Genomic DNA, 23749 nt, shown 5'->3' with positions numbered 1-23749 from the left:
AAGCAGCTCACCAGGAGTCCAGCTGCTCCAAAGTCAGATCTAAAATGAACTGTTCTTGCTTATTTGCTCCTCCAAACGTTCTCCTGCTGGTTCTAGTTCTGGTTCTGGTTCCAAGCCGCCGCCGCCATGTCTTCTCTCTTTCTTCCTGTGGCAGGAAATGCTAACAATGGCCGACCAAGGTTTTCCCCCTGCAGGCTAGTTGGGTCTCCATCCTGAAGGCTCAGATCCGGTTGAATAAAAGGATGCTGCGTCCCACCTCAAAGACCCGGCCGCCGCCGCCATGACGGACTGCCGGGTCAAGAACCTGAAATCAGTTATCACCGCGGACGAGGGCTTTGAAGTTGTGGGCCGGGACCGAGGACTTGATTAACAAGTGTGGTCGGGCTTATCTGCCAGAAGCCAACAGGTCTTCAAACGCCCAGTGTAGACCCCTAGAGGAGTCGGGGGTGAGGTTGTTATCAAGTCTGTGGAGGAGGTGTGCAGACCTGGCCTCTGATCAACAAGACATCACCCCAACATGGTGGACTTGGCCCGGACTTGTCAACAATGTGGAGGTTAAAGGGTCTCATTATGCAAAACCCAACAGTTTCTTACCGGTCGGGACTTGTTTTTGTGTATTTCACTTCCCCATAACCCCCGGAAATTGGAATCCAAACCACGAGATGATTATCTCCATAAATGGTCGCCATTTCCCTCCTTTTTCTTCTAGTTGGAGTTAAAGACGTCACAATAAACGGTTTAATGATCAACTGAAGACGATTAGTATTCCCGCTTCATGTCAAAATGATCACAAAACCGTGATTGACAACACTTTGATGAACTCGCTGACCGGATATATTGATCATTAGCCGGAGACGCATGCTAGCGCTAGCTCGTTAGCTAAATGCTAAGACATTAACGTCTTTCCCAACTTAGAAACAACACCACCAAATATAAAACCGTGATTGACAACACTTTGATGAACTCGCTGACCGGATATATTGATCATTAGCCGGAGATGCATGCTAGCGCTAGCTCGTTAGCTAAATGCTAAGACATTAACGTCTTTCCCAACTTAGAAACAACACCACCAAATATAAAACCGTGATTGACAACACTTTGATAAACTCGCTGACCGGATATATTGATCATTAGCCGGAGACGCATGCTAGCGCTAGCTCGTTAGCTAAATGCTAAGACATTAACGTCTTTTCCAACTTAGAAACAACACCACCAAATATAAAACCGTGATTGACAACACTTTGATAAACTCGCTGACCGGATATATTGATCACTAGCCGGAGACGCATGCTAGCGCTAGCTCGTAAGCTAAATGCTAAGACATTAACGTCTTTCCCAACTTAGAAACAACACCACCAAATATAAAACCGTGATTGACAACACTTTGATGAACTCGCTGACCGGATATATTGATCATTAGCCGGAGACGCATGCTAGCGCTAGCTCGTTAGCTAAATGCTAAGACATTAACGTCTTTTCCAACTTAGAAACAACACCACCAAATATAAAACCGTGATTGACAACACTTTGATAAACTCGCTGACCGGATATATTGATCACTAGCCGGAGACACATGCTAGCGCTAGCTCGTTAGCTAAATGCTAAGACATTAACGTCTTTCCCAACTTAGAAACAACACCACCAAATATAAAACCGTGATTGACAACACTTTGATGAACTCGCTGACCGGATATATTGATCACTAGCCGGAGACACATGCTAGCGCTAGCTCGTTAGCTAAATGCTAAGACATTAACGTCTTTCCCAACTTAGAAACAACACCACCAAATATAAAACCGTGATTGACAACACTTTGATGAACTCGCTGACCGGATATATTGATCACTAGCCGGAGACACATGCTAGCGCTAGCTCGTTAGCTAAATGCTAAGACATTAACGTCTTTCCCAACTTAGAAACAACACCACCAAATATAAAACCGTGATTGACAACACTTTGATAAACTCGCTGACCGGATATATTGATCACTAGCCGGAGACACATGCTAGCGCTAGCTCGTTAGCTAAATGCTAAGACATTAACGTCTTTCCCAACTTAGAAACAACATCACCAAATATAAAACCGTGATTGACAACACTTTGATAAACTCGCTGACCGGATATATTGATCACTAGCCGGAGACACATGCTAGCGCTAGCTCGTTAGCTAAATGCTAAGACATTAACGTTTTTCCCAACTTAGAAACAACACCACCAAATATAAAACCGTGATTGACAACACTTTGATAAACTCGCTGACCGGATATATTGATCATTAGCCGGAGACGCATGCTAGCGCTAGCTCGTTAGCTAAATGCTAAGACATTAACGTCTTTCCCAACTTAGAAACAACATCACCAAATATAAAACCGTGATTGACAACACTTTGATGAACTCGCTGACCGGATATATTGATCTTTAGCCGGAGACGCATGCTAGCGCTAGCTCGTTAGCTAAATGCTAAGACATTAACGTCTTTTCCAACTTAGAAACAACACCACCAAATATAAAACCGTGATTGACAACACTTTGATGAACTCGCTGACCGGATATATTGATCATTAGCCGGAGACGCATGCTAGCGCTAGCTCGTTAGCTAAATGCTAAGACATTAACGTCTTTCCCAACTTAGAAACAACACCACCAAATATAAAACTTGTAGAAACACATTTCTGTCCGCACATCCTAACTATTCAATTGTGGACGAAGCCAAAAGAGTGAAGTTGTTACCTTGTGGAAATGCTATATAAAAAGAGAACACAAATAAATCCTTTCCAACTTATATTCAATTGAATAGACTGCAAGGACAAGATATTTCTTCTTCACACTGACAAACTTTGCTATCTTATCCAAATATTAGCTCATTTGGAATTTGATGCTCCAAAAAAAGCTGGCACGAGTGGCAAAAAAGAGTGAAAAAGTTGAGGAATGCTCATCAAAGACTTATTTGGAACACGCCACAGGTGAACAGGCTAATTGGGAACAGGTCATTGGCTATAAAAGCAGCTTCCATGGAATGCTCACTCCTTCACAAACAAGGACGGGGAATCGGGTCACCACTTTCTCAACAAATGCCTGAGCAAATTTTTGAACAAACAACATTTTGCAAGGAATTTAGGGATTTCACCATCCACGCTCCGTAATATCATCAAAAGGTTCTGAGAATCTGGAGAAATCATGTAAGCCTGCAAAGTCGAAAACCAACATTGAATGCCAGTGACCTTGGATCCCCTCAGGCGGTACTGCATCAAAAACCGACATCAGTGTGTAAAGGATATCACCACATGGGCTCAGGAACACTTCATAAAACCACTGTCAGTAACTACAGTTGGTCGCTACATCTGTAAGTGCAAGTTAAAACGCTACTATGCAAAGCCAGAGACATTTATCAACAACACCCAGAAACGCTTCACTGGGCCCGAGCTCATCTTAGATGGATTTTTTTGGAAACTGTGTCATGTATTCACTAATGCTAACTGTGTGCATGCTATTGCTAGGATAACATGCAACCATCTCTCCCTTTATTTCATATTTTTCAGTACTTGACACAGTCTAGCCAGCGTGCTAACTGCTAGCATTTCACTTTAGCTTTGGCTCTTTAGTATTTTGACACACATCTATACATTTTTATTTATTTATTCCCTAACATTGTTTCTTAGTCTGTAACATTTGAAGCAGATCAGTTCTCCTTCAATAAATAATAAAAAGGTTATTCAAACTATAAACATTTTTTTTGGAGCAATCTGAAGCATTTAATACTGAAAAATAACATTCAATAAATTGAATAAATAATAGTAAATATGTCAAACACTTTAACCTACAAAACAATGAGCCTGATTGTATGTTCTTGAACTAATGATTGAAGGCTTTAGAAAATATTACTCCTTATATGTTTATTGTTTTTTTTTTCTATTTATTTGTTCATATTCTTATATTTGTATTATTATATTTGAATTAAAAAAATGTCTTTATTCATTTATTATCATTATTATTATTATAAATATAATTTAAAAAAATGTTTTCTGTTTATCTTTTTTTCTTTTTTTGGGGGGGGGGGGCTGGCATTGTTGGGATGTAAACAAACAATTTTCTATTTAAAAAAATAAAATACATTTACAAATAAATATTATTTTAACATTTTGGGCAGAAATATGACATCATGGATAGAAATGTCTTGATTCTGGATGTCAAGAAAAACTAAAGAAAACCCTAAAAAACAAAAATAAAATCAACTATATTTTTTATCATCAAAATGAGGAATGGCTAAAACGAGCATGATACTGATAAAGCATGTTACACATACTTTTACGTTATATTTTATTTATTCAATTGACCTTATCTGTTCCTTGATTTATCTTTAAAATATTTTGTTAGACTGAATGTGTGTTTGCAAACATTCATGTGTGTCTACTTGGGAACTGAGTGGGTGGGGTTTATTATGTTGTGATGAGGTGGCGACTTGTCCAGGGCCTGATTGTAGCTGAGATAGGCGCCAGCGCCCACCGCGACCCCAAAAGGGAATAAGCGGTAGAAAATGGATGGATGGATGGGTTTATTATGTTCCATATTGTAAAATATGCAAATAGCTCAACTTGCTGTTGCCATGATTCATCATGTTGGACTGTCTGCAAAATTCAAAAAAAATTGAGAAAAACTGCATCAATCAATGAAGAGCGCCGCAAACGACCATTTTTGCTGCAATCCGTTGCAAGATAAACGCTGTCTTGTTGCTACGGTAACAACTTTTTGGATTGCGTATTGAAGACAGCTGCTGTTCAATCAATCAATGTTTATCAATCAATGTTTATTTATATAGCCCCAAATCACAAATGTCTCAAAGGACTGCACAAATCATTACGACTACAACATCCTCGGAAGAACCCACAAAAGGGCAAGGAAAACTCACACCCAGTGGGCAGGGAGAATTCACATTCAGTGGGACGCCAGTGACAATGCTGACTATGAGAAACCTTGGAGAGGACCTCAGATGTGGGCAACCCCCCCCCCCTCTAGGGGACCGAAAGCAATGGATGTCGAGCGGGTCTAACATGATACTGTGAAAGTTCAATCCATAGTGGCTCCAAGACAGCAGTGAGAGTCCCGTCCACAGGAAACCATCTCAAGCGGATCAGCAGCGTAGAGATGTCCCCAACCGATACAGGCGAGCGGTCCATCCTGGGTCTCGACTCTGGACAGTCAGTACTTCATCCATGGTCATCGGACCGGACCCCCTCCACAAGGGAGGGGGGGACATAGGAGAAAGAAAAGAAGCGGCAGATCAACTGGTCTAAAAAGGAGGTCTATTTAAAGGCTAGAGTATACAGATGAGTTTTAAGATGAGACTTAAGACATGCACCTGGGGATAGGTTGATTGGCAACACTAAATTGGCCCTAGTGTGTGAGTGTGAGTGTGAATGTTGTCTGTCTATCTGTGTTGGCCCTGCGATGAGGTGGCGACTTGTCCAGGGTGTACCCTGCCTTCCGCCCGATTGTAGCTGAGATAGGCGCCAGCGCCCCCCGCGACCCCGAAAGGGAATAAGCGGTAGAAAATGGATGGATGGATGGATGGACTTAAATGTTCTCAGGGAAAGTGAGCGAGATGTCGCCATCGCCATCGCCATCGCCATCGCCGTGTGGCGTGGGGAAGAAGACGGTCCGTGAGTACAAAAGCGTCCCCAGATGGACGGTCCCCAGTTGACCCCAACGGCCGACAGATTGATGTCCTCAGAGGGGATCAGGTGACAAAACACGTTGACAAATTTGCCTTTTGCGGCGACTTCCTGCAGCGGCGACGTGTGTCTTGTCACGGGAAGTGAACCCGGGCCCGCTGCCAGCTGGACCTGAAATCCTGCAGATAAGACCCAGGCTCACTTCCTGTCTCACGGAGCAGAGGAGCCCCCGGTGCCTTTCCTTCGCTCGCTCAAATCAAATTCAAATAAGCGGCGTGAGAGTCGGCCATTGTTGTGTTGTAAACGCCGCTTGATGCCGTGATGTCTGCCAGGACTCCTCGTCCACACGCCGGCCGTGCAAAGGTAGCTGATAAGGACTCGGCCTTAAAAACCCAAAGCAAGAAACAGTCTGGACTGCGGAGCCAAAACACACAAATGAAGGCAAGCAGCAGCAGAGACAAGAGGATTTGACAAAGCCTCTTCTCTTCTCATTAGCTGCAAACTTGTCTTCAAGCCACTTTAAGTAAAGAAGACTGCAATCTTCTCAGGACAACAGCCTCCTCCTTTTTTAACGCTAGCACGCTAATATTAGCGTGATAGCTTCTTTGTTTTCTGCAGGTAGACACCTCAGCGCTAAATATTGTGTCACTTGACAAATGCTACCTGTTTTTGGACAATGTTATGAAGTCTTATTTTGCTACTTGATAGGACAGGATGGACTCTACAGTACCCCCCCCCCCCCCCCCCCCGTGGGAACCAGGCGGCTGCAGTGCGGACACAATGTCCACCAAATATAAGGTCAATAAAACGAGGACATAAAAGACTATTAAAAAGAACATTTCAGCGGCGCCGTTTCTACATGCAGCTACAAAAGCAAAGCACAATGTATGCCATTGACAGCATTTTTGACACTTTTTCTTGGAGGTACGTAGTATGCTAGCTTTAAAAATAACAATAAAATGAGGTAATTTTACAGATCTATACCTCAGCGTCATGTATTTTGTTATTTCACAATTGCTAGCTGTGTTGGCCCTGCGATGAGGTGGCGACTTGTCCAGGGTGTACCCCGCCTTCCGCCCGATTGTAGCTGAGATAGGCGCCAGCGCCCCCCGCGACCCCGAAAGGGAATAAGCGGTAGAAAATGGATGGATGGATAGCTGTAAGCGTGCTAACGCTAACATGTTTATCTAGTACTGTTACAATATAGAAACCATGCAGTTGCCGTGCCGACGCAAAAAATAAGGTAAAAAAAGGACATAAAAGACAATTAAAAAAAAAAGCACAGAGCTGCCAGTTCAGCGGCGCCGTTTCCACATGCAGCTACAAAAGCAAAGCACAATGTATGCCATTGACAGCATTTTTAACACCTTTTCTTAGATGTACGTAGTATGCTAGCTTTAAAAAATAATAATAAAATGAGGTAATTTTACAGATCTATACCTCAGCGTCATGTATTTTGTTATTTCACAATTGCTAGCTGTAAGCGCGCTAACGCTAACATGTTTACCTAGTACTGTTACAATGTGGAAACCATGCAGTTGCCGTGCAGACGCAAAAAATAAGGTAAAAAAAAGGACATAAAAGACAATTAAAAAAAAAGCACAGAGCTGCCAGTTCAGCGGCGCCGTTTCCACATGCAGCTACAAAAGCAAAGCACAATGTATGCCATTGACAGCATTTTTAACACCTTTTCTTAGATGTACGTAGTATGCTAGCTTTAAAAAATAATAATAAAATGAGGTAAATTTACAGATCTATACCTCAGCGTCATGTATTTTGTTATTTCACAATTGCTAGCTGTAAGCGCGCTAACGCTAACATGTTTACCTAGTACTGTTACAATGTGGAAACCATGCAGTTGCCGTGCAGACGCAAAAAATAAGGTAAAAAAAGGACATAAAAGACAATTAAAAAAAACACAGAGCTGCCAGTTCAGCGGCGCCGTTTCCACATGCAGCTACAAAAGCAACACACAATGTATGCCATTGGCAGCATTTTTAACACCTTTTCTTAGATGTACGTAGTATGCTAGCTTTAAAAAATAATAATAAAATGAGGTAATTTTACAGATCTATACATCAGCGTCATGTATTTTGTTATTTCACAATTGCTAGCTGTAAGCGCGCTAACGCTAACATGTTTACCTAGTACTGTTACAATGTGGAAACCATGCAGTTGCCGTGCCGACGCAAAAAATAAGGTAAAAAAAGGACATAAAAGACAATTAAAAAAAAGCACAGAGCTGCCAGTTCAGCGGCGCCGTTTCCACATGCAGCTACAAAAGCAAAGCACAATGTATGCCATTGCTAGCATTTTCAACACTACGCCACATGTTTGCTTAGCATGTTAGTTTTTTTATTATTATTTTTTTAAGCTAACTTTACAGCTCGATAACTCAGCGTCATATATTTTGGTATTTCACACATGCTTTGATTGATTGAGACTTTTATTAGTAGATTGCACAGTAGAGTACATATTCCGTACAGTTGACCACTACATGCTAACACCCCAATAAGTTTTTCAACTAGTTTAAGTCGGTTTGGGAACCTCGGTCTTAGAAGACTTGAGGACAAACATCTTTACTTATTTAATTAGCTGTTTTATTTCTCATTTTAGCCTTAATTAAAGTGAGTTGTGTGGTGTCATTCCTGCTAGAATTTGGAGTAAAAAGTCCAACTATCAGTCATAAACCTCCATATGTGGATGATTGCATTAATCAGCAACATGTAAACAGCAAAGGGGTGTCACTAGACCAGGGGTCACCAAGACCAGGTCGCCCGTAAGGACCAGATGAGTCGCCCGCTGGCCTGTTCTAAAAATAGCTCAAATAGCAGCACTTACCAGTGAGCTGCCTCTATTTTTTTAAATTGTATTTATTTACTAGCAAGCTGCTCTCACTTTGTCCGATAATTCTAAGAGAGACAAAACTCAAATAGAATTTGAAAACCCAAGACTTGGTCTTCACTTGTTTAAATAAATTCATTTATTTTTTTTACTTTGCTTCTTATAACTTTCAGAAAGACAATTTTAGAGAAAAAATACAACCTTAAAAATGATTTTAAGGATTTTTAAACACATATACCTTTTTACCTTTTAAGTTCCTTCCTCTTCTTTCCTGACAATTTAAATCAATGTTCTAGTAAATTTATCTTTTCATTGTAAAGAAAAATAAATACATTTGAATTTTATTTTTCATTTTAGCTTCTGTTTTTTCTACAAAGAATATTTGTAAATTATTTCTTCAAACTTATAATTAAAATAAAAAAATGCTTCTGTAGAATCCAATTTAAATCTTATTTCAAAGTCTATTGAATTTCTTTTAAAATTTCTGTTCTGGAAAATCTAGAAGAAATAACAATTTGTCTTTGTTAGAAATATAGCTTGGTCCAATTTTATTATATATTCTAACAAAGTGCAGATTGGATTTTAACACATTTAAAACATGTCATCAAAATTCTAAAATTAGTCTTAAAATCAGGAAAAATTACTAATGATGTTCCAAAATGTTTTTTTCCAAATAGATTCAAATTAGCTAGTTTTTCTCTTCATTTTTTCAGTTGAATTTTGACTTTTAAAGAGTCGAAATCGAAGATAAACTATGTTTCAAAATTAAATTTTCATTTTTTTTCCCTGTTTTCTCCTCTTTTAAACCGTTCAATTAAGTGTTTTTCATCATTTATTCTCTACAAAAAAACCTAAAAGGAAAAAAAATGTATGACGGAATGACAGACAGAAATCCCCATTTTTTAAATATATATAGATTTATTTATTAAAGGTAAATTGAGCAAATTAGTTATTTCTGGCAATTTATTGAAGTGTGTATCAAACTGGTAGCCCTTGGCATTAATCAGTAGCCAAGAAGTAGCTCTTGCTTTCAAAAAGGTTGGTGACCCCTGCTTTAGATTAAATGTGGATGATTGCACTAATTAGCAACATGCAAACAAATATTAGATTAAATGTAGATAATTGCACTAATTAGCAGCATTTAAAGAAGAAAGGGGGATGTCATTAGAAGAGATGGCGGTCAAACATCAGAGATCAGCAGCACAATCATCAAATATCAGAGACCCTGCTTAGGCTGTTGCCCCCGCGACCCGACCTCGGATAAGCGGAAGATGATGGATGGATGGATGGATGGATGGAAGCACAATCATTCCAACACAATCCAAGGTCAGGGCTGTAATTTGAAGGACGACTCACGTGTAAGAATCATCTTCTTCTCCACTCGACTTTCGCGCCAACATCCGCTTTATTCGACGGGCTGCCAAAGTCCCGCCGGCCGCGCGCCACAAAGTACATCCATCTCGGAGGCGGAGCGGGAAATAAAAAGAGTGTCGGTAGTCCGCGTGTGGAGGTGGAGGTGTATAAGAGGTGGAGGTGGAGGTGTGATCCACGACCACGGCAGTAATGTGACCAGAGAGCAAGGACTGGGAGACTGGACTGTGGCTCCGCCCACACACACACGGACACGCCCCCAGCCACACAGGAATGTGAGCGAGGGAGGAGTCAACAACATCCTGCCTGCTGGCAACTGCGCTGTGGCTCCGCCCACACACACACGGACACGCCCCCAGCCACACAGGAATGTGAGCGAGGGAGGAGGAGTCAACAACATCCTGCCTGCTGGTCACTGCGCTGTGGCTCCGCCCACACGTAGACACGCCCCTGCCCACAAAGACACGCCCTCCACCTGATGGAAGGGTCTGGAAAAGCGAGGCTGAAAATGATTGACTGTTCACACGTCACAGCACGTGACTTGACGTCTTGATTGGAATACAACGGAAGTATTTACATGCTTTTCTGAATAAAGGGGAGCACCAAAAAATGTCATTGTTGTCTTTATTGGAACAACAAATGTTTGTGTACATGAAACATATGTTTATTATTGCCATTTATTATTATTTATTTGTCTTTATTGTAACAACACATGTTAGTGTACATGAAACATATTTTTATTATTGTCATTTATTATTATTTATTTGTCTTTAATGTAACAACAAATGTTTGTGTACATGAAACATATCTTTATTATTACCATTTATTATTATTTATTTGTCTTTATTGTAACAAATGTTAGTGCACATGAAACATATGTTTGTTATTGCCATTTATTATTATTTATTTGTCTTTATTGTAACAACAAATGTTTGTGTACATGAAACATATGTTTATTATTGCCATTTATTATTATTTATTTGTCTTTATTGTAACAACAAATGTTTGTGTACATGAAACATATGTTTATTATTGCCATTTATTATTATTTATTTGTCTTTATTGTAACAACACATGTTAGTGTACATGAAACGTATGTTTATTATTGCCATTTATTATTATTTATTTGTCTTTATTGTAACAACAAATGTTTGTGTACATGAAACATATGTTTATTATTGCCATTTATTATTATTTATTTGTCTTTAATGTAACAACAAATGTTTGTGTACATGAAACATATCTTTATTATTACCATTTATTATTATTTATTTGTCTTTATTGTAACAAATGTTAGTGCACATGAAACATGTTTGTTATTGCCATTTATTATTATTTATTTGTCTTTATTGTAACAACACATGTTAGTGTACATCAGGGGTGTCCAAACTTTTTCCACTGAGGGCCAAACACTGAAAAATCGAAGCAAGCGGGGCCCATTTTGATATTTTTTCTTTTAATAAAACAATACAATATGTGTATAAAAAATATAGATGTCGGCCTCCACTCAGGCTTGATCCCAGGGACCCCAAAGGGTTTTGGTCCAAAAAAAATATTAAAAATGTGTCATTATTCAGTATTATTATTTTTATTATTATTATTGAACTTTTAAATCTCTAGATCAACTTTAAGTCTATTTGTCAATATAATGATTTTAAATATTTAGGTTGTATGCTCTTTTTGTCACCAAAAAAACATTTTTTTATGGAAAAAACACAAAATATGCAATATTTTCACCCAATATTTTTGTAAGTGGAATATTTGAGATTAAATAATAATTGGGGCATTAAAAAAGTCAATAACTAATATCACCATTGATTTTAATTGATCATTCTATTTTTAGAAAATCACACTAAAATGATTGAGGATCCAAAAGGGTTCTACTCATTAAAGTGTTAGAAAATAAATTATACTTTTTTTTTTTTTTTTTACTATATAACACAATAATATCAAGATCAACTTCAGATCCATCCGTCAATTATAAGTTTTATTGTTGTTTATGTTTTTTGTTTGTTCATTTTAGGCCCTTCTCTAAAAAAAAAAAACAGCTCCGTTTTTTGTATGGCAAACACAAAATATGCAACATTTTCCCCCAAAAATATCTCAAAGTGGAACATTTATCGTGACGTAATTGGAGCCTTGAATGGTTCAATAATTCATAATGACATTGATTTTGATTCATTATTATGTTTTACAGAAAGAAACAGCCTGCATGGCAGCTTTGTGTTCTAAGAGTAAACATTGCAACATTTTATTGTTACATTTCAACCATTTGCTCCTTTATATCACTTTTTATGTTTCAAACATTTTTCAATCGTATTTTTGAAATGTGGCGTGGGGCCGCACTTTGGACACCCCTGGTTTACATGAAACATATGTTTATTATTGCCATTTAGTATTATTTATTTGTCTTTATTGTAACAAAAAATGTTTGTGTACATGAAACATGTTTATTATTTTCATTTAGTATTATTTATTTGTCTTTATTGTAACAACACATCTTAGTGTACATGAAACATATGTTTATTATTGCCATTTAGTATTATTTATTTGTCTTTATTGTAACAAAAAATGTTTATTATTGTCATTTAGTCCGTCAATAAAATGTTGAACTTGTCTTTTAGTAGGAAGTAAACAAACAAAGACTCCTAATTAGTCTGCAGTAACATATCGTGTCATTTATACACCTATTATTTTATACACATTATGAGGGACAAACTGTAAAAATGGATTATTCATCTACTTTTTCATTTACTGTTAACATCTGCTTATTTCCTGTTTTAACATGTTCTATCTACACTTCCGTTTAAATGAAATAATCACTTATTCTTCTCTTCTTTGATACTTGACATTCGTTTTGGATGATACCGCACATTTAGGTATCGATCTGATACCAAGTAGTTGCAATATCATACAATAAAATATAATACCTAATACACCAGTAATAATATGGTTAAAAAATACTGATGTAAAGGGTAGGTGTCGTGCTGTTTTCTGTTTTAACATGTTCTATCTACACTTCTGTTCAAATGTAATAATCACTTATTCTTCTCTTCTTTGATACTTGACATTAATTTTGGATGATACCACACATTTAGGTATCGATCCGATACCAAGTAGTTGCAATATCATACAATAAAATATAATATAATATAATATAATTCACTTCACAATACCTAATACACCAGTAATAATATGGTTAAAAAATACTGATGTAAAGGGTAGGTGTCGTGCTGTTTTCTGTTTTAACATGTTCTATCTACACTTCTGTTCAAATGTAATAATCACTTATTATTCTCTTCTTTGATACTTGAGATTAGTTTTGGATGATACCACACCTTTAGGTATGGATGCGATACCAAGTAGTTAGAGGATCGTACATTGGTCATATTCAAAGTCCTCATGTGTCCAGGGACGTATTTACTGACTTTATAAACATAATATGAATTAAAAAAAAGAAAAAAAAAAAGATTTTGGGACAATAAAAAATATCAATGTAATCATAGTAGTATCGACTAGATACACTCCTGTACTTGGTATCATTACAGTGGATGCCAGGTATAGATCCACCCATGGCGTTAGTTTACATTATGACGGCGGTGAGCTTATCCTCCTACGGTGTGTAGTGAAGCATGTTTAGCTATTCCTCCTCCTCCAGTGATAATGGTACTTGTAAGAAACTCACTTTATTTGTTGCCATGGAGATGAGGATTAGTGATATAGAAGTAGCTAAAACACTGTGGGTGGATGTTAGCTTCTAGCTAGCTTGAGGCTATGTTTAAAAGCACTGCTTGCTTCCCTGATTGTTCGTTTATAAGTTAGTTTATTGTTCATTTATAATTTAGTTTATTGTAAGTTTGTAAGTTAGTTTATTGTTCGTTAATAAGTTAAAATACGTCCATTCTCCTCCCTCTGTCCTGTTCCCGCCTGTAAGTGTGTTCTAGTGGTATTTTCTCTGTAAACTTTAAAGAGAGAGTGACATTATTGCTCATATTTACAGCAGGTGACTCATGTAACCGTCTTTCTAGTACATTCCATTCTTTTTCTCTTTTATTATTGTCAACTCTCAGCCGCTGTCCTACATTGCCACACCTTTTCTGCTCTGCGTGATGAACCTTCTTATCCAAACATAAGCGTAAGAAGATGCGTAGAAGGAAGTTTTAGCATGAATTTCTGCTTAATATGACTTGTCAGTAGAAGCATTTAAGTCTCATCTTAAAACTCATCTGTATACTCTAGCCTTTAAATAGACCTCCTTTTTAGACCAGTTGATCTGCCGCTTCTTTTCTTTCTCCTATGTCCCCCCCTCCCTTGTGGAGGGGGTCCGGTCCGATGACCATGGATGAAGTACTGACTGTCCAGAGTCGAGACCCAGGATGGACCGCTCGCCTGTATCGGTTGGGGACATATCTACGCTGCTGATCCACTTGAGATGGTTTCCTGTGGACGGGACTCTCACTGCTGTCTTGGAGCCACTATGGATTGAACTTTCACAGTATCATGTTAGACCCGCTCGACATCCATTGCTTTCGGTCCCCTAGAGGGGGGGGGGGGTTGCCCACATCTGAGGTCCTCTCCAAGGTTTCTCATAGTCAGCATTGTCACTGGCGTCCCACTGAATGTGAATTCTCCCTGCCCACTGGGTGTGAGTTTTCCTTGCCCTTTTGTGGGTTCTTCCGAGGATGTTGTAGTCGTAATGATTTGTGCAGTCCTTTGAGACATTTGTGATTCGGGGCTATATAAATAAACATTGATTGATTGATTGATTGTCCAGGGTGTACCCTGCCTTCCGCCCGATTGTAGCCGAGATAGGCGCCAGCGCCCCCCGCAACCCCGAAAGGGAATAAGCGGTAGAAAATGGATGGATGGATGGATGACTTTCTCTCCATGACCTTGCAAATGAACGAGGGAACATCCAAAGAGAGAAAGTTGCCTGAGCATGAGAGAAGAAATGTGAAGTGGTGTTTTTAATTAGAGCAGATAAAAGGAATCCCCTTCCCAAACATGTCGTCTATTTGCAGGCGAAACATGTGAGAGGCCAACGTGTTTCCCTCCTAACGAGTCGTACATCCTGTGAAATGATCTTTGCAAAACCACCTGTGTCTTCAAGGCAGTCACTTTAGTATTCTGCATGCAAACAAACAACTCCTTGCGTTAAAGCTCAGGCAAAAAGTTGAGGTACAAACGTCCCCGCCATGAGTTGGTGGAGCAAATGTCACAGCCAAACACCTGGCTAGCATTAGCTTGTAGCCAGAGATACACTTTTTATATATATAATATACACACAAAGTGTGAAATGAGTTAATTACACAGGAAGATTTTGTCAATGTTCATTTACATACTTTAACTGGTGTCTGTAACAAGGCAGTAAAACGGGGGATCAAACAAAACAGAAGTCATGGTCATGGGCCCACTAGCTGCGGAAGCTAGCTCTCCAATCGGCTAAACAGACTCAATAACTCCACGGTGACGTTTTGGTGGATTTACTGAGGAATTTATGAAACTGAAACAATACCAAAAGAACGACATTGTAACTTAATAATACCTACACAGACACTTATAAAAGTGTTAGCATATTCGCTAATGCATACATTGTGAAATGAGTTATTTACACAGGAAGATTCTGTTAATATAGGGGGCGGTTTAGCACGCTTGGTAGAGTGCCCGTGCCAGCAACTTGAGGGTTGCAGGTTCAATTCCCGCTTCTGTCAACCTAGTCACTGCCGTTGTGTCCTTGGGCAAGACACTTTACCCACCTGCCCCCAGTGCCACCCACACTGGTTTGAATGTAACTTAGATATTGGGTTTCACTATGTAAAGCGCTTTGAGTCACTAGAGAAAAAGCGCTATATAAATACAATTCACTTCACTTCACTAATGTTTATTTACATACCTTAGCTGGTGTGTGTGTAACAAGGCAGTAAAACAGCTGATCAAACAAAACAGAAGTCAACATCATGGACCCACTAGCCGTGGAAGCTAGTTTTCCAATCAGCTAAGCAGACTCAATAAGTCCACTGTGATGGTTTGGTGAATTTTCAAAACTGAAACAATACAAAAAGAATGCCATTATAAGTTAATAGTACTAACACAGACACTTGTAAAGGTGTTAGGGTTAGGATTATATTAGGGTTTTGTTAAATGTGCTTTTTATAATGGTATCCTTACATCACACTCAAATTTATAAGCACAGGCCTACATTTATTGCATGCCTTTGGTAAACACCAGAGTCAGAAGAGGTTAATTAGTGCCCTGGTGGCAATTCAAGGAAATACGGTAATGACATTTTTTGCTGTCCCCTTTATTTTGAAAAGTATGAAAATAGATGTTGGGAACAGGACAATATTGGCCCCGGGACCAGAGTCATCAAGGAAGAGTATTTCATATTTCATTAATGGCCAGCAGCGCCTCTGTGCTCACGCCCAGTTTTAACCTTTCCAGCGTCACCTTTGACCCCACAGACACTTTTCTGGACGCCAGGAAAAGAAGGACAAGGAGGAGGGAGCGGAAGAAGAAAAAAGATCCGATGTCATTTACAGTTTACAGTAGTGGAGGGAGGAAAAGTCCAAACATCACTATCAAGGTGTGCACTCCTTCACCCCGCACACACACACACACACACACACACACACACACACACACACACACACACACACACACACACACACACACACACACACACACACACACACACACACACACACACACACTCTCCCAAGGCCGTGTCAACAAAGGAGAGATAAGAAGGGAGTTGTGGCTGAGCCCCCTGAGAAGCTGACTGGACCATCACTCACTTGATGTGACCCCTCCTCCTCTCTACACTTTTTTATTCGACTATACTGTCACACATAATGACTTCACTGACGTGTGTGTGTGTGTGTGTGTGTGTGTGTGTGTGTGTGTGTGTGTGTGTGTGCGTGTGTGTGTGTGCGTGTGTGTCATCAGGTTTAAAACTGCAACCTGAAGAAATAGTGACTCTAATCTAGATATATATATATACACACACACACACACACACACACATATATATATGTATATATATATATATACATATATATACACAAACATATAGTTATATATGTATGTATATGTATATATATATATACATATATATATATATATACATACATATATATATATATATATATATATATATATATATATATATATATATATATATATCAATCAATCAATGTTTACTTATATAGCCCTAAATCACTAGTGTCTCAAAGGGCTGCACAAACCACTACGACATCCTCGGGCAAGGAAAACTCACACCCAGTGGGACATCGGTGACAATAATGACTATGAGAACATGATACTGTGATACTGATGATACTGATGACTATGAGAACATATGAGAACATGATACTGTGAAAGATCAATCCATAATGGATCCAACACAGTCGCGAGAGTCCAGTCCAAAGCGGATCCAACACAGCAGCGAGAGTCCCGTTCACAGCGGAGCCAGCAGGAAACCATCCCAAGCGGAGGCTGATCAGCAGCGCAGAGATGTCCCCAGCCGATACACAGGCGAGCAGTACATGGCCACCGGATCGGACCGGACTCCCTCCACAAAGGAGAGTGGGACATAGAAGAAAAAGAAAAGAAACGGCAGATCAACTGGTCTAAAAAGGGAGTATATATATATATATATATATATATATATATATATATATATATATATATATGTATAAATATTATCAAAGCTTTTTCTCCAGCAGAACATGACTTTTCAGTCACGTCTGTATCCTCTCTCTCCTCCTGCTCCCGGCCGCTTACTGTTAAAGACAACAGATGATTAGATTGTCACGTACCACCTGTGAAATCTAATCACCTGCCGGCTGTGTCTCGCCGTCAGCACAGCCACGCCCCCGTCTGATGGTGCTCTGCCCTCAGCACCAAGGACAGAGGCGGTGACCTTTGCTCCTGCAGGCAGCGCTGGCCACATCTCCCTCCACAGTACCGTTTTTGATCCACTAGTCCCGCGATGCTATACCGTCCAACCCTAGTAGACACGTGTAAATATTTGTAAGAGGTGGAGGTCTTTGGAAAGAAACAGAGTCCTTGCGTCACGTGTACATGAAGTGGGACATTTTGGATGTTCCACCCGGAAACTTCCAGAAAGTGTTTGGAACAAATGAGGCGCCCTTGAATGAGACTTTTCCAAAAAGTGCAACCCAGCCTTCATCGAGGCAGGAACCAAGAAGGAAAGAGCAAAGACTTGTCCAAATAAATGAATGACTAGCACTACTGGACAATGTTAGAGTGTCCTATGGGGCGGCATAGCTCGGTTGGTAGAGTGTTCGTGCCAGCAACTTGAGGGTTGCAGGTTCAATTCCCGCTTCTGCCATCCTAGTCACTGCCGTTGTGTCCTTGGGCAAGACACTTGACCCACCTGCTCCCAGTGCCACCCACACTGCTTTAAAATGGAACTTAGATACTGGCTTTCACTATGTAAAGCGCTTTGAGTCACTAGAGAAAGGCGCTACATAAATATAATTCACTTCACTTCCAACTCACTTCTGCAATATTACCTCCAATTTATGTATTTTTACCTTCTGTTTACCTTATTTTCAACTTGCTTTACTCTCTCATTTTTTTCCCATTTGTTTTAGTGACAATCGAAGCAACAGAATTCACATCAAAGCTTTTTTTCTAATCAAAGTCAGGGATTTAAATCGACTAATCGTCGTCTGGACATGTTGTCAGTGGTGTCTTTTAGAAACATGATTTATTTTGCCTGCCTTGTTACTCATAAAAAGGACTTCTAGCTGGTACAAAAAGAATTGGGACAGGAGGGTGCAACATTAGCATAGCTAAGTGCTAACAGTACAGTAAAATGATGACAACATCCTGCCAGGTTCGCCTATTTGCCGAAGAATAACAAAATGATGAAGTAAAAACTCTCACATCCTTATTTCAAGTCTTTAGTCCGTTCTTGAAGCTTCCAAGCAACAAACGTCAAACAGACAATCCAATCTGTCTGAGAGAGCGGGAAACCTGAGTCTAGATTCTTATTTCCTGCTTCTGTCTTCCACAGATGGAGCAAATTCCAATCTTCCATATGTCCGTTCTTTCTCCGCCCTCCAGTAACACAGGAAGTCCTCGCTTTGGTCTCGCCTGCTCTGACCTGCGACCCCCCCTGACCCCGGTACTAACCATGTGACCAAGGATGCAGACATCCAGACTGTCATGATAAACAACAACCAGGTACATCCCGGTCTCAGACCCGGGCATCAACGTAAAACTGCAGCAATGATAGCCTTTTTTGTGTGACGGCAACTCACACATTTTTACGTCTTGTGGTGGTGTTTTTTTTTAGGAGATGACATGTGACCTTGCGTCTGCAGATCGAAAAGGAGAGAAATTAAGAATTAAAAATAAAGAATCTTAAGCAGTAGCCGTTATGATCCCAAGTTGCAGAGGACAGCAAGAAACAGTGTGCAAGTAAAAGGTGTTTTTATATCCGAAAAACAAAAACTAGTTCAAATGGGAGTGCACAGGAAGAACCAAAAACTAGTGCAGTTAGTAGTGCACAGAAAGAAACAAAAACTAGTGCAGCTAGTAGTGCACAGAAAGAAACAAAAACGTGTGCAAATGGGAGTGCACAGGAAGAACCAAAAACTAATGCAGCTAGTAGTGCCAGGAAGAACCAAAAACTAGTGCAGCTAGTAGTGCACAGGAAGAAACAGAAACTAGTGCAGCCAAAAGTGCATAGGAAGAACCAACAACTTGTGTATCCGGGAGTACACAGGAAGAACCAAAAACTAGTACAGCCGGGAGTGCACAGGAAGAACCAAAAACTAGTGCAGCTAGTAGTGCACAGAAAAAAACAAAAACTAGTGCAGCCGAGAGTGCACAGGATGAACCAACAACTTGAAGAACTAAAACCTAGTGCAGCTGAGAGTGCACAGGATGAACCAACAACTTGTGTAGCCGGGAGGACACAGGAAGAACTAAAAACTAGTGCAGCTGGGAGTGCACAGGAAGAACTAAAAACTAGTGCAGCTGGGAGTGCACAGGAAGAACCAAAAACTAGTGCAGCTAGTAGTGCACAGGAAGAAACAAAAACCAGTGCAGCTATTAGTGCACAGGAAGAAACAAAAACTTGTGCAAATGGGAGTGCACAGGAAGAACCAAAAACTAGTGCAGCTATTAGTGCACAGGAAGAAACAAAAACTTGTGCAAATGGGAGTGCACAGGAAGAACCAAAAACTAGTGCAGCTATTAGTGCACAGGAAAAAACAAAAACTTGTGCAAATGGGAGTGCACAGGAAGAACCAAAAACTAGTGCAGCTAGTAGTGCACAGGAAGAACAAAAAACTAGTGCAGCTAGTAGTGCACAGAAAGAAACAGAAACTAGTGCAGCTGGGAGTGCACAGGAAGAACCAACAACTTGTGTAGCCGGGAGTACACAGGAAGAACCAAAAAATAGTGCAGCTGGGAGTGCACAAACAAACAAAAACTAGTTCAGCTAGTAGTGCACAGAAAGAAACAGAAACTAGTGCAGCTGGGAGTGCACAGGAAGAACCAACAACTTGTGTAGCCGGGAGTACACAGGAAGAACCAAAAAATAGTGCAGCTGGGAGTGCACAAACAAACAAAAACTAGTTCAGCTAGTAGTGCACAGGCAGAACAGGTGGCCTTGACCTGCTAGAACCAGCAACGTGGTCTTGACCTGCTAGAAGCAGGAACTTGCACAAGCAGCCAGCGGTACAACAGGACTATAAAGATGTGTGCTGCATACTTGTCAGCTGCCTTCCAGTCAACATGGTCTGCTGAGAAGCTTTTTGATGCGATTACAGCCTGGACATTCTAAATGTTTGGCTTCAGGAATATATCTGTCTGCAGGAATCTGAGGAATTCTGGGAGCCAAGTACAAACAAACATCTGAAATAAAGACACCTCTGAGCAAAGCACACTCACCAGGAATGAATACAAAGTAGTCATTTAGTCAAATATTTTGCAAACTTATATATATATATATACATACATAAAAGTGTGCATATATATATAAATATATATGTATATATACTGTATATATATATACACAGACACATATATACATATACACACATATACACATATACATACATATAAACATATATATATATACATACATATACACATACACAAATATACACTTATATACACATACATACATATACACATGTATATATATATACATACATAAAAGTGTGCATATATATATAAATATATATGTATATATACTGTATATATATATATACACGGACACATATATACATATACACACTTATACACATATACATACATATAAACATATATATATACATACATATACACATACACAAATATACACTTATATACACATACATACATATACACATGTATATATATATATACATACATATACATATATACATACATACAAGTATACATGTATACATCTAAATACAAACATACACACATTTCTATATTAATTATTATTTTCTATACTTTTTTGCTCAAATCTCTCAATCAACTTAGGTCTTAATTCAATCCTTTGAATGCCAATTTGAGTTAATTGTGTCTTCATTTTTACTTTGAAGGATTAGCATTAAATGAGTCATAGAGTAAATACTAAAAGGTGTTAGATCAGGCATAAATGTACATAAGATTCATAATAAAACATATTTTCATTCATGGTCACCTCAAGACTTGCCCCCCTCCTCCCAATATAGGCCACCACTAAATTCCATCCATCCATTTACTACCGCTCTTCCCTGACGGTGTCGTAGGGCCACCACTAAATTGTCCAATCTAATTAAAAACCAGTAACTACAACAAAATGTACTTTTGTTCAATCCAAAGTGAAATTAGAACATGCATGTGTTGTCTACACTTCTAAATGAAAGCATAATATACATATATATATATATATATATATATATATATATATATATATATATATATATATATATATATATATATATATGAATAGAAAACAGTGTAATGGTAGTCAAAGGGGACTTTTTTGTCCCCATGATACTAACTAGACTGCTTTACAGTTTGTCCTTTGACACAGCAAACCATATAAGAAAGCATCAAACATAATTTGTATTAATAATCTTATGTACCGTATTTCCTTGAATTGCCGCCGGGTATATAGTATGTGCCTGCCTAGAATAAATGCCGGGTCAAACTCTTTTTGCCAAATAATTAGCATATGGCTAGAATTTCCACCGGGTCAAACGCGTCACGTCACGAGTGACACTTCACCTGTCATCATTTTCAAAATGGAGGAGGTTGATTTCAATCATTTGAAATCGCATGAAGGGAAGAAGATTAAGAGCTATTCAGTAGGATTTAAGGTCCAAGCTATTGAATATGCTAAAAAGAACAGTAACAGCTATGTTTTATTAATATACCGTAGCTGCGTGTGTCAAATATGAGTCATTAAATGACTCCCGCCTCCTGGTGGTAGAGGGCGCTAGTGATCCTTCTTGCGACTACTCGGCTGCAGAAGAAGTGACAACAAGCAGCGAGAGTGAGCAGCCATCCTTTAGTTTTTCCTCTCGCTTGCACTTTTAACATGGAGGATTACATCCAGTGGGTCAAAAAAGTATTTAGTCAGCCAGCGATTGTGCAAGTTCTCCCACTTCAAAGGATGACAGAGGTCTGTCATTTTCATCATAGGTACACTTCGACTGTGAGAGACAGAATGTGAAACAAAAATCTAGGAATTCACATTGTAGGAATTTTAAAGAATTTATTTGTAAATTATGGTGGAAAATAGGTATTGGTCAACCATTCACTGATGGAAGGAGGTTTTGGCTCAAAATCTCACGATACATGGCCCCATTCATTCTTTCCTTAACACGGATCAATCGTCCTGTCCCCTTAGCAGAAAAACAGCCCCAAAGCATGATGTTTCCACCCCCATGCTTCACAGTAGGTATGGTGTTCTTGGGATGCAACTCAGTATTCTTCTTCCTCCAAACACCACCAGTTGAGTTTATAGCAAAATGGTACAGCAGAGGATTGGAAGAATGTCATGTGGTCAGATGAAACCAAAATAGAACAGACCTCTGTCGTTATTTCAAGTGGGAGAAGTTGCACAATCGCTGGCTGACTAAATACTTTTTCTGCCCCACTGTATCTAAAATAAAACAGTTTTCTAAACTGGACTTTCAATGGAAGCAGGAGGTAATAAAGGAAGATCTCCATGGAGACAGAGAGACTTTTAAAACCGAAGAAAGATAAGGAAGACTTCTATAAACAAGTTATCGATGCTTTTGATCAGAAGGAGCTGCGCATGGACTTCATTTATAAGTAAAGGTAAGAAGTGAAGTGAATTATATTTATATAGCGCTTTTTCTCTAGTGACTCAAAGCGCTTTACATAGTGAAACCCAATATCTAAGTTACGATTAAAGCAGTGTGGGTGGCACTGGGAGCAGGTGGGTCAAGTGTCTTGCCCAAGGACACAACGGCAGTGACTAGGATGGCAGAAGCGGGAATCGAACCTGCAACCTGGCCGGTCTACCAACCGAGCTAAATTAAGACCATAATAACGTTTGTTTTTTTGAATAAATGTGCTTTTCATGATGGTATCCCTACATCACACTCAAATGTACAAGCGCAGGCCTAAATTTACCGCATGCCTTTGGTAAGCGCCGGAGTGAGAAGAGGTTTGAAATCAATTAGCGCCCCGGCGGCAAGTCAAGGAAATACGGTATTCTAAGTTACAGTATACCCAAAACTTATTTCCTTGGTCCCTTGAGAAGATGCGATAAAATGTGAGAACTTTCTTTTTTAGAAATATTGTAGCAAAAATGGCATAAACAATATATATTTATGTTTGTTCCTTACAGCAATATTATTGTGTGAATGCTCCAAACGT

At 39.2% G+C, this 23749-nt stretch overlaps 1 protein-coding gene across 4 annotated transcripts in view; it reads right to left on the bottom strand.

Moving 5' to 3' along the window:
- Positions 1 to 23749, bottom strand: part of dlc1 (DLC1 Rho GTPase activating protein) — a 261583-nt gene that overhangs the window by 82519 nt on the left and 155315 nt on the right. The window contains exon 1 of one of the 4 annotated variants that reach the window (XM_061887724.1): positions 9869 to 10118. The exons of the other annotated variants lie outside the window; for them this stretch is intronic. Within the exon in view, the coding sequence (XP_061743708.1) occupies positions 9869 to 9881 (13 nt within the window). The 5' untranslated portion in view covers positions 9882 to 10118. Of the gene's footprint in view, positions 1 to 9868; positions 10119 to 23749 lie in introns of those variants that run through there. 4 annotated transcript variants of the gene reach the window in all.

This window comes from Nerophis ophidion, linkage group LG01 (assembly GCF_033978795.1).
Source record: "Nerophis ophidion isolate RoL-2023_Sa linkage group LG01, RoL_Noph_v1.0, whole genome shotgun sequence".
Lineage (NCBI taxonomy): Eukaryota > Metazoa > Chordata > Actinopteri > Syngnathiformes > Syngnathidae > Nerophis > Nerophis ophidion.
The sequence above is the reverse complement of the archived record's forward strand: the minus strand, read 5'-3'. Positions and strand labels throughout refer to the sequence as shown.